Source organism: Triticum aestivum, chromosome 7B, assembly GCF_018294505.1.
Source record: "Triticum aestivum cultivar Chinese Spring chromosome 7B, IWGSC CS RefSeq v2.1, whole genome shotgun sequence".
Lineage (NCBI taxonomy): Eukaryota > Viridiplantae > Streptophyta > Magnoliopsida > Poales > Poaceae > Triticum > Triticum aestivum.
In genome coordinates, this window is record NC_057813.1 from 557,976,116 (window position 1) to 557,988,101 (window position 11,986).

Sequence of the window (11,986 nt, forward strand, 5' to 3'; positions counted from 1 at the left end):
TGATATGCTTGACATAAAAATGAGCCCACTAGGTCAAGCACAAGCACGGCTCCAACGTACATTTGCAAGATCACCTCAGCACTATAAATACCCATGCATTTCCATGGTCTACCTCAACCAATCTCATCTAGCACTTGGCTACACTCTCACAATGGCTGCCATTAAGCTTGTGTCCCTTGGCTTGGTTGTGCTACTGAGCATTGGGTTAGCCAGCGCCACTAGGGTAGTTAGATACGCCAACTCCCAGGGGACAGGCTCGGGAGGGGGGAATGGTGGTGGGACTGTGAACGGCAGCGGTGGAGGGGCTGGGAGTGGCAACGGGAATGCCTACAGTGGCGGCAGTGGAGCCCATGCAAATGCGGGAGGGGGCGGTAGCGGGGGTGGTGCGTCGCAGGAAGGCGGCACCGGGTATGGCGCTGGGTCCGGCGACGGCTCAAGCTCTAGCCAAATGAGGGATGGAGGATATAGTTATGGTGGAGATTCTTACGCAGGCGGCAATGGTGGCGGCGGCGGCGGAGGACAGGCAGCGGGCCCTGGTTCCAGCGGTTCCGGAACCGGTGGTGGTGCTGGTTCTGGCTCTAGCGGGGCAAGTGGTGGCTGGTACCAATATGCGAATGCAAATGCTAATGGTAATGGTGGAGGCACGGGAGTTGGTCAGAACGGCGGCAGCGGTGGCGGCACGGGAGGTGGCAGCGGTAATGCTGGTGCATACCCTTAAGTTATCTCTATCTATGTGATAGTAGATCTGAAGATGGAGCCCATACTTTCATGTTTTTTCTTTCTTTCTGTTTGCACCTTGTGGCACCGTTAGTTTGCAGCGTTTAAGTTCTTGTATGCTTTCATGTATTATGGATGAATCAATAAAGGGCCCTACTCTTCGCTACCTTGGAATTTCAATTCATGTTTCTTGTCTCCAGAGCGAAATTTCACTCGCAAAAGAAAAAAAAAAGATCAGAGCGAAATTCATGTTTGGTTAAAATTTGCACTGAACAATGTATAGCACCAACTAAAAATATGTAGCGGCATTCCAATTCAGGTTTCTTGTCTCCGTAGATCAGTGTTTAACTTCTTGTATGCTTTCTAGTATTATGGATGAATCTAAAGGTGCCCCAAATGTCTTGTAAATGGAATTTGCACCAACACGGTCAATATTCCATATGCTCCATGTATATGTATAGGGTATAAAAAAGTGAAGTAAGGGTGCCCTGTGGGTATTTGATCTTCCTCCCTGCCCCTTTTTTTCATGGAAAAGGGAAATATCAATTTCTCCATTCATTGAACCCTAGTTCGGGACTGACGGGGCTCGAATCCGCAGCTTCCGCCTTGACAGGGCGGTGCTCTGACCAATTGAACTACAATCCCCGCGGGGTTGTCCCAATCCAGCATTCCAATTCGAAATAGGCGGTTTTGAAATCTCAAAATCCCACTAAAAATCAAGATTTATTTAAGGTATATGCTCAATGGAGGAGGGTGACTCGTGATGTTGGCCAGACAGTTCGTGGGCACAGTCCAAATAGTCAAAAAAGCTTAAAAGTTTGTCAGGAGAGTGAACATATATACCATGGCATGGTGCTGATAGGCTGATGGTGACAGGCCAATCATATCACGGTGAATGAAAAATTGCAAATTTGTCTCAGAGTGACTAAAGAGAAACAAAAAGTTCTTTCAAATTCATATATGCGGTCAATGTTGAGTTCCATTAACTCTTATATGGGACATCTAATAAAATTCTCCACTTTCATGCAGATCTGTGATTGTTGTGTGATGTCGTTGAACGAATACTATGGAAGTTGGGAACTCAAACTAGAGTGAAGAACTTTATGTTTCTGGAGCATTAACCATTTCTGGTGGTGCCTGCTCTGTCTTTCCCTTCCTACCATTTCCTCACGCCAACGTCTAAGAATATGGCCGGATCGATGGTGAGCGCCGCCACAGGGGCCTTTGGGGTGGTCCTGGAGAAGCTGGCCGACATGATAGGTGACGCGTGCGCGCGTCTCGTGGGCGTGTGCGGCGAGGTGACGTTCCTCAAGGCAGAGCTCGAACACATGGGCGCGTTACTCGTAAGGCTGTCCCGGGTGAGCACCCCGACGAGCAGGCCAGGCGCTGGATGGCCGGGGTGCGCGAGCTCTCCTACGATGTCGAGGACAGCATGAGTTCGCGCTCTGCATGGGCGATGGATCGATGAACCCATGAAGGAACTCATCGGACTGTTGAAGGAAGGTGGCGTCGCATCAGCGAAGCAGGCAAGCAGCTGAAGGTGGTGTCCGTTGTGGGGTTTGGTGGGATGGGCAAGACGACTCTTGCCAACCAAATCTACTGCTCGTTCGGAGTGCAGTTCAAGTACCGAGCTTTCGTGTCCGCCTCTCAAAACCCTGACGTGGTGAAGGTTCTTAGAGGTATTATGAGCCAACTGAGCAAGCGTGAGTACAGTAGCACTGAATCTGGGGATGAGAGGCAACTCATTGACAAGATTCTAGATTTCCTTCGAGACAAAAGGTATGAAGCTATAATCATCACCCCTATGGCTAATCCATCAATAGGAACTTTGGTCATTCACACTTTAGAAACAGTACATTCTATGACTATATTACAACCAAATTCATGTGGCAGGTACTTCATTGTGATTGATGATGTATGGAGCGTAGAGACATGGGAGATTATCAAATGTGCAATTTCCGGAAACAGTTTTCGTAATAGAGTAATCACAACAACGCGTATAAAAAGGCAGTGGCCGAATCATGCTCCTCCACATACGCAAATCATGTTTATGAAATAACGCCTCTTAGCGCCCTGCACTCAAAGGGGTTGTTCCTCAAGAGAATATTCAGTTCAGAAAGACAGTGCCCCGCACACATCAACAGAATATGTGATGATATATTGAAGAAATGTCGTGGTTTGCCACTGGCTATCCAGATTTTTGCGGGTTTTCGACCTGGAAGGCTGTCACATGTTAGCAGGCTATCTTAACAACATATCTAGCTCATTTCAACTCAAGTACCTTAGCCTCAGAAACACACGTATTACCATTACTGAGCTCCCGGAACAAATCGGCGAACTGCGGAATCTAGAGACATTGGACCTCGAAGGCACGTTCATAACTGAATTGCCAGCAACCATCGCTCGACTTCGGCGCTTGGTGCATCTGTTGATAGATAGAGGGGTTAAGCTACCGGATGGAACTAGAGAATAGTAAGAGCATCTCAAACGGCCGCGCTAAACTAGCGCCGCGCCGTAAATCAGGCCGTTTTAGCGCGCGCGCGACGCGGCGGATGGCTTTAGCGGGCGCGCAAAAACCCCGCGCGCGCTATAACGAATTGGGCGCGCGGTCGGAAGCACTATCCCGCGCGGTGTATTTGGGGCGCCCGCTTTCGCGCGCGGCACATTCGAGCGTTCGCGCCGCACTCTCTCCTCTCCTCCTCCTACGCCCCGCGCATCGGCGCCCTGCCACCCATGGACGCGCACACCGGCACCCCGCTCACCCCGTTGTACAGCCACGACCCCCCCCCCCCCCCCCCCCCCGCCGCCGCCGCCGCCGGAAACCCTAGCGCGGGGAGTGTTGGCGTCGCCACCGCCGGAGCTCCGCCGAGAGTCGGCCTCGCGCGCAGCCTCTTCTTGCCGCCGCGGATGACCACGGCGACAGGTGGCGTCGCACCGGCGCCGTCCCGTGCCGCCGCCGCACCGTCGAAGCTCCCCAATGCGACGCGGCCAAAGAAGGGCAAAACATCCGCGAAGAAGAACAAGGCGGCGGACGGCTCCGGCAGCTCGAAGGCGAGGGGAAAGAAGCTTGCAGGGCGTTCGACGGGCGCGGCGGCTACCGAAGCGCCGGCGAGCTCACTCGTTGAGCAGGCTGCCGACGCGCACCACGTGTTCGACGAAATGCCCCCAAGGTGAAAAAAATTCCAACTTTTATTTTCTTGTTATTTTTTCAATGCATCATCACATATAGATAGCTTATTTGCATTGTTCAAAAAACTTTGTAGTCTCAACGATGATGCATACATGTCAACTATGGATGTTGGGTCCAACAATTCGCATTGGTCTCAAACCAATGACATCCATTTCGAAGACCATGAGTTTGAGGTGGACGAGGAGGGTGAGGGCATTGTCGACACGCCGAAAGGACGAGCGGGCAATTACGGCACCAACGATGACAAGTTACTATGCAATACTTGGTTGCAAGTGTCGAGGGATCCATCCGTTGGAGGTGATCAAAGTAGAGATGCGTATTGGGGGCGAATGAAAGAACACATTGATGCTCACAACGTGAGTGGAATTGACCGCTCCGAGAGATCAATACGGTCCCGATGGTCGATAATCAACTCGGATTGTCAAAAGTGGGCGGCCGCACAAAAGGTAGTTGACAAGATTAACCCAAGTGGCACTAATGAGGATGATAGAGTAAGTGGCATCTCATATATGGTCATCATACTTGTTTTTGGTGTCCGAAGTGCTAACTTGTTTTGTTTTTCTTGTAGTACAACATTGCACAAAACTTGTTCAAAGAAGATACGAGGATAACCGAGAAGGGGAAGATCAAGAAAGGAAGGATCTTTACCTTGCCTCATTGCTATGAAGTGTTAAAGGATGATGAGAAATGGAAGAAGCGTGAAGGTTTGGATGATTTGCATTTGAGCAACAAACGCAAGCAAACAATTGAGTTGAATGATGATGAGGAAGAGGATGATGCATCAAGTGATGACGGCAAGAGAAACCCCACACCCAATTCGGTTTCATACTCGAAGCCAAAACGACCGGATGGGTGCAAGAAAGACAAAACCAAAAAGAAGAATAGGAAAGGAGATGATGAGCTCAAAAATTCTATGAAAGCTATCGTGAAGGCAAGAAAAGAAGCCAACGAGGTGAGAAAAATGGCAAGGGACCAAGATGTCGCGGCCGAGGAGAGGAGGTTGGCGGCCGAGGAGAGGAGGGTGGCCGCCGAGGAGAGGAAAGTGGCATTGGAGGAGAGGAAGGTGGGCATGGAGGAGCGATCTAGGTTGTTGGAATGGGATAAGCACTTGTTCTTCTTGGACACATCTTTGTTCAATGATGCGCAAAAGGAATATGTCAACCTTGCCCGTGAAGAAGTCTTGATCCAAAAAAGAGCCATGATCCGCCCAATGGGTGGCGGTGGCCTCGGCGGCATGGGTGGCGGTGGCCTTGGCGCCATGGGAGGCATGGGTGGCTTGGGAGCCATGGGAGGCATGGGTGCACCTTCGGCCGCCATGGGAGGCATGGATGGCTTGGGAGCCATGGGAGGCATGGGTGCACCTTCGGCCGCCATGGGAGGCATGGGTGGCTTTGGAGCATCCTCTGACGCTATGGCCGCCATGCGAGGCATGAGTTTTGCTTCTCTCATGGGAGGCATGGGTGCACCTCCGGCCATGGGTGAAATGTCTTTCGATGTGCCTTCTCACACACATTCCCATGAAGATGTCGTTGAAGATCTTGCCAACACCGTTGGAGCTTCACGTGATGCGATGCGTGACGAGGTTAGGGAGGAAGATTCATCTTCGGAGGCGGAAAAATCGTCTTCAGAAGATGAGGACGAAGACGAGGAAGATGATTGATGTGTCTTTCATTTATGTCTTAAACTTTAGTTTGCACTTTGAACTTGGTTGGATGAACTTGTGGGCATGATTTTAAACTTGTGGGCATGAACTTTTATTCATCAACTTGTTTGTGTCAAATTTCACATGTTCATTGCATTTTGATGAATGTTTCAAACTCATTTTGTGTCCACAATGCCATATATGTTAAATGCCCGGCGAGTCGCGCGCGCTGTATTTTTGCGCGCTGCTGGAGTGGTGCACGCGCGCTGCATTATAGCGCAGCTGCTGGAGCCAGCGCTGGCGGCCGCGCTAAACCAGTCGAAGCGCGCGCGACAAACAAGTTTTTTGCGCGTGGCACGAAGCGCGGCTGTTGGAGATGCTCTAAGATTCTTGCCTCCATTTGTCTAATTCACATCTAGATGTTTTTTAAGGATGTCACATCTAAACTTTCATAAATATATAATGCAGCAATAAGAAAAAAAAAGTAGGAAAAAAAGTAGACCACAAACAGATTTGACATCAGTTTAGATGTGACATAACTATGTCACATCTAGATGTGTCCTATTTTTATTTATTTTTTGCATGGTAATATATGTCTTATTTATATCATAAGGATAATAGTACAAACCACGTATATACCGACCTGACAAAACTGAAAAGACAACAGAATGCTAGCCTTTGCACACGGGAACACCAGCCAAGAAGTAAAATTACAAACAAGACTGAAGAATCCTCTGAGCTTGACACCAACGCCCGTCACATGCCTCTGGCACCACCATAGCAGCCACCAAAGGAGAAAATGACGGATCACCTCCACACCCGAGCTCGACGCGGCTCCATCGCTGATATGCAGCTTTGCGGACCTCCAAGGTGGCTCGCCAATAAAGGCGAAGCCATTGCCGTTGAACGAATCAGACCGAGACAACACCCCGGACATGCCATCAAACTCCAGATCCGGCACCCCCGCGCAACTAAGACGTTGGAGGAGGAACCATACCTGCCTGCCACGAACCACGAACCCAGATCCACCACCTTCCAGATGTCGTCGATGCAGACCACAATCTGCATCCGTTCCTGGACTACCTCCCAAGCTCCACGGCGGCGCTGGAGCAAACGTCGGCGCAACGGCGGAGCCCGAGGACTCAGGTCCACCACGAGGATGCCGCCGCCGCTGCACCATCCTTGCTTGAACAGTCTGGTTTCCAAATCCACCCCAAAAGCGGATCGCCTCGTTGGGGAAGGATCTAAAGATTTATTAGTCGGCGCCGCCATCCCCACCACCGAAGCCATGACGATGAACAACCCAAAATCCTAAGAAACTAATGCCTAAAACAATCCACACGCGTGGATCCGGCGACCCCCCTCACCACCGACGACCGAGGTCGTCAGCGGAGGGGAGCCGCCGGAGGACGGCGGCGAAGGAAGACGCCCTGGCAACGGCAGGAGGCGAGATCGTCTTTCTTTCTTCCCCTGGAAGAAAGTAAGCAGGCGGCACAACCCGTACGTGGATCTTAAATTTTCTACTGGTTGTTTATCTAGATGTGTCCTAGACGAGTAATGCTAGACTTACGTAAGAAAGTTATATGTATGTTTACGTAATAACCATCATGAAAAATTAGGATTGGTTGCTAGAGAAGGCTGGGGCCACCCTTAAAAATCAAGGGATGTTTAGATTAGTTTGGCATATTGCGTAGACTTACGTAGGCTGTTCGTAGGTTTAGCATTTTCGGTCCTAGTCTCCTAGACAGACCTACAAAGAATCTTCCTTGCTGTTTTCAAAAAAAAAAAAAATCTTCCTTGCTTGCTCTTTGTCTGCGATCGACGCCCTCCTATCCCTGAATACCACTTGGTCCTGATCAAACTGCCGAGCACACACCCTCTGCCTGTTGACGGACGTGAGCTCGGGTCGCCGTCCGTCCGCCCGCCCGCCGGTCTCTTCCGCTTCCCCGCGGACAAACGCGAGGCCGCCGTCCTCCTCTGCTTTGGGTACTCTTGTCACTACTTTGCGCAATCCTTCTTTCGTTGAACTGGCTGTTTTTTCATCGACTTCCTCCAACCAAACAGAAACAGGCCGCCCCAAGATGCGTCGCAGCCGCATCGCCAGGCCATCCAGCACGAGGACGACCGGCTGGCCAAGCTCAAGAGGTCCATCAACAAGATGCGCGAGCCGCTGATGCTGGCGGCGACCGTCTGGGCGTGGACGGCCTTCCGGTCCGCCCTGCATCCCCCGGGCGGCTCCTGGAAGCACGGCAAAGACGGGCACGCCGCCGGCACCCCGGATATGGCTAGCCATGGAGTTTTCAGAGTGTTGACCGCCATGGCCTTCGCGGCCTCAGCGCTGCTCGAGGTGCTGCTCTCCAGCGAGCGGTTCTACAGGACCTGGGACGGGATGGCACGGCTGCTGCTCGTCGCTCTCCTCGACGTCGCATGCGTCGTCTCCGCCTACGTCGTCGGCGCCGACCCGAGTGACCCAACCCACAGCCCCGTCTTCCTCCTTGGCACCCTCATGGTCTTGGTCTTCCTCTTCTTCGGCGTACCCAAGGCTTGGAGATTTGCCGTCCGCTACGTTAGCGAGTAACATGTTATCTGGCCAATTACTGTGCTGTGGACCAGGATTATCAATCAGTAATGCTGTAGGAGTATATGATTTAGTATATGTACTGTAGGTAAAAGCGACTGACTGAAGATGATTAAGGGTACCGCCCCTGTGTACAGTAGCTGTTAGTGTTGTTATTATTATTTTTTTGAAACGAAAGGGGTCGCCCCCCTGCCCCAACTTTTTATTGAAAAAGCAAAGGCAACGTGGTTGTTATTATTGTATACCGTAGAATGTTGGGTTCAGCAAATGCCCGCTGTACGTAGAAGAATGAGCAATCCGTCACTAGCTTTGGTAAATAAGTTGTCTTGTGTTGGCCATGGTTCAGCAACGCGGTCTGTTCTACTCCAGTTTTTTTTTTCCTGTACGCTGCTGGGTTCAGTTGTAAATGCCCGCTGTAGGACAATGACATCCATGACTAGCGTGCAACAACAAGACCATAAGCGCGAATCAACCTGTGGTTGAGTTGGTTAGGTGGACAGTGGTAGCCCCAACCCACCAGGGTTCAAATCCTGGTGCTCGCATTATTCCTGGATTTATTTCAGGATTTCCGGCAATGCGCTTTCAGTGGGAGGAGACGTTCCCGTCGACGACGAGGCGCCTACGGTGACTTCGTAAATCTCAAGATGATATGCCGGCTCAGTCTCTCAGAGGTGCTCATAGGGTAGGGTGTGCGTGTGTGCGTTCATAGGGATGAGTATATGCGCGTGTATATGAGTGCTTGTGTCTGTACCGATGCTAAAAAAAAAACAAGACCATAAGCGGTAAGAGTAGCTTGCTGGCTCATGATAAGTTTCCTCTACAGTCAGTTCTGAATATCACCTCACCTGACCTGCTTATGTGCCTTCCAAAGCAAATGAAGACATGTAGTACCGTAAATCTGTATCACAGCCCTGTATTGTACCATATCTGTACGTAGCACGATCCTATTGTTCAGGATCTCATCACCCCGCGGGATCTCTCTCGAGGGGTACATAACGTGTATTGTGTAACAAAATTAATCAACCAAGGCAAGAAACATTCTTTCCAACTTGATATCAGTCGCCACTCGCCAGGAGCACCAATGGCCACCAACAACCTATCCTCCTCCTTCGCCGCCACGAGCTCTGCCATCTCGCCGGGCTCCCTCTCCTCCTCCACGGCGCCTGCCGCCGCTACCTTTGTCACCACCTCCGATGCCTCCTCCCCGCCGTTCGTCTTCGGCACAGCCCCTCCCTTCTGAGCTCCTCCAGCCCCACCCCGGGCTCTCAATTCGCCCCGCTCTTCAACTCCGCCACCGCTCCATCTTCGGCGGGCGCCGGCACCCGCCCCTCACCATCCGATCTACGACTACCACATCATCAACCACATCAAATTTCTTCTCAATCCCGCCGAACATAATTACCACAAGTGGAAGACTTCCTCATGGTTCTCCTCCGCTACGGCGTCACCTACCTTATCGACCACCCTCCCCCACCCAACGCTCCTTTCCAGTACCTTGAGCTGGATGCCCACGTCGCCCTATGGATCTATGCCACCCTCTCCGACACGATGTGTTATCATGTCCTTGGCGCAACCACCACCTACGCCATTTTGCACAAAATCATGGGCTTCCTCATGAATGGCACCGCCCGCTTTATGATTCTCAATCGCCAGTATCGCAACCTCAAGCAGGGCGCTCTGTCTCCGAGTACGCACGTCGGATGAAGCTCCTCATGGGCGGCCTTGCCGACATCGACCACGCCGTCACCAAGGTGGATCTCACCACTCAGTTTCTTCACGGCCTCGACAAACGGCTTGACACCATTTGGGTCGTCCTCGGCGATCAATCCCTTCCCTTCGACACCGTCCTCTCCCGAGTTGTCCTGGCTGAGGAGTCTCAGACGCAACGCGCACCCAAGGAGAGCGCCTCGGCGTTCGCTCTGTCAGGTGGGGGCTCCTCGGGTGGCTCTTCCAGCACGGGCGCTCGTGGCCAGTCAGATCGCGGTGAGCGCTCCATTGATCCTGCTCAGGGCGCGCCTCATCCGCCGCCCCAGAACTCTGGTGGTCGTTGATACGTTTCCAAGGTATCGTGCCGGCCCGCCTCTTCTGCGATGTCGTGCCGGCCCCACCTCCCAAGTTCCCATCCACCTTCGCCCTTCCCTGTCTCTGCTCCTTTGCGCCGGTGTGCTGGCCGCCGAGCCCCTCCTCTGCCGTAGTGCTGCGCCACTGCTGGATGAATTGAGAGAGACGGCCAGACGACTGTGTGGTGCCTCTGGATCTGAAGTTGTTTGTGGACAAGACGGCCGGCGACGGCCAACAAGGCGTCCGCGGTGCGCTGGGCATATACACCAGGGGCCTCCAGGAAGAGCACCGCGAGATCGAGGTCTTCAGGCACGAGCTACCGCTTTGTGTCCTCCTACTCGCCAATGGAGAGCCATCATCTTGATGTATTTTTTGTTTATTTCTTTGGATTGGCCGTGTGCCGGTGGGTCCTCTGATGCATATGCTTGCGTGTTGTGTGATGAAGGAGCCGGTGGCCAAGAGGCGAGTGAACACTGAGATGCCTTGAAGGGCAATGCCAAGAGGAAATGGATGAGCACGGCGAGCTCTGAGTGGAAAATGCAATGACGACGTAATCCATTCATATTTCCTGCTTCTTTCGCTTCTCTTCATGTCTAGGTGATTCTTGCTTATTCAGTTGTTGTATTGGATTGAGCCTACCATTTCTAGATTGCAACATATGTACTTGCGCAAGATATTGTTTCAGTGAAATTTGGAAGGTTTACAGTTACCTCTTTAGTAGCCGATATATGTAGTTTGTATAGGTTTTATAAAAACGAAAATATTAACGCCCACGCGTATGACAGTTTTGCAACTCGCCCACACGCATGGATCACTGTCCAGTTGAGTTTGCACGAATCTTGACACATTGAGTCTGATTTTGTGTGCCATGTAGGACGGGGCTGGTGTGTGGGCGTTGAAGAGTTCGCCCACACGTCCAACAGCACACGTTTTGCTAGCTGCGCTGTATGGACGAACTAGTTTCTACCCACACATCCACCACCTAGTCCACGTGCGTGTGGGTGAACTGATTTTTGCCCACACGACACTCGTACGTTGTTGGATGGCAACTGCAGTTATACGTACGTGGCAACTAGGTAAACACACATGGCAACTATGATTCGTTGCTAGACGACAACTGCAGTTGTGCGTACGTGACAACCAAATAAACACAGATGGCAACTGTGATTAACCATACATGGCAACTATGGTTGGACCACACGTGACAACTAGGTAAACACATATGGCAACTACTATTTGACCATATGTGGCAAGTAGTTAATCACATACAATAACTATGGTTTGATTACACATGACAACTATAGTTAATCAAAATAGATAGAGTTGTCATGCTTTTACAACTACATTTGCCATCCCGGATAACTACATCTGCCATCCCGGATGGCAACTAAATTATCCCACGGGGTTTCTAACATAGTTGCGGCAGGACGTGTGGGCATTTTTGCTTGGTGCCACACGCGCAGGATGAAGATGCGTAGTATTTGTTGGGCGTGTGGCACGAAGTAGCTGCGCCCACACGTGTGGACAATTCTAATAATCGCCCACACATAGCCTGTGTGGGCTGCCTCCTACTCATGCCACACAAGGTGTGTGGAAGGATGTCTAGTATGCCATACGTGTGGCGTTATCGACGTCCTATAAAAAAATTAGTACTTTTAGAATTTGTTTCTTGGTTAATATCCTAATGTATTGAGTTAATAAATGTTCTATTCATACCGACATCAATGGTTTAGCGCAATATTTGAAATTATATAGCTTCGATGTAGGACCACTTGTGTAACTCCAGTCATGAAGTCCT

General features: G+C 51.1%; 2 protein-coding genes across 2 annotated transcripts; both read left to right on the forward strand.

The window, feature by feature from the left end:
- The first annotated feature begins 131 nt into the window (after positions 1-131).
- LOC123162446 (glycine-rich cell wall structural protein 2) lies at positions 132-897 on the forward strand. Its single transcript, XM_044580220.1, has one exon. The coding sequence runs from the start codon at positions 152-154 to the stop codon at positions 716-718; it is 567 nt and encodes a 188-aa protein (XP_044436155.1). The 5' UTR covers positions 132-151; the 3' UTR covers positions 719-897.
- Positions 898-1,916: 1,019 nt separating this feature from the next.
- Positions 1,917-8,320, forward strand: LOC123158164 (uncharacterized). The gene is made up of 5 exons (XM_044576263.1): positions 1,917-2,075; positions 2,336-2,496; positions 2,611-2,698; positions 7,294-7,535; positions 7,614-8,320. The coding sequence occupies exons 1-5, from the start codon at positions 1,917-1,919 to the stop codon at positions 8,125-8,127; spliced, it is 1,164 nt and encodes a 387-aa protein (XP_044432198.1). The 3' UTR covers positions 8,128-8,320.
- The last annotated feature ends 3,666 nt before the right edge of the window (positions 8,321-11,986 follow it).

Bases quoted from the DNA above. Each gene is read 5' to 3' on its own strand.
- LOC123162446 (XM_044580220.1), top strand. From the start codon at position 152: ATGGCTGCCATTAAGCTTGTGTCCCTTGGCTTGGTTGTGCTACTGAGC.
- LOC123158164 (XM_044576263.1), top strand. From the start codon at position 1,917: ATGGTGAGCGCCGCCACAGGGGCCTTTGGGGTGGTCCTGGAGAAGCTG. The intron at 2,497-2,610 runs GTATGAAGCTAT...TTCATGTGGCAG, and splicing joins GATTTCCTTCGAGACAAAAG to GTACTTCATTGTGATTGATG. The intron at 7,536-7,613 runs GTACTCTTGTCA...CCAACCAAACAG, and splicing joins GCCGTCCTCCTCTGCTTTGG to AAACAGGCCGCCCCAAGATG.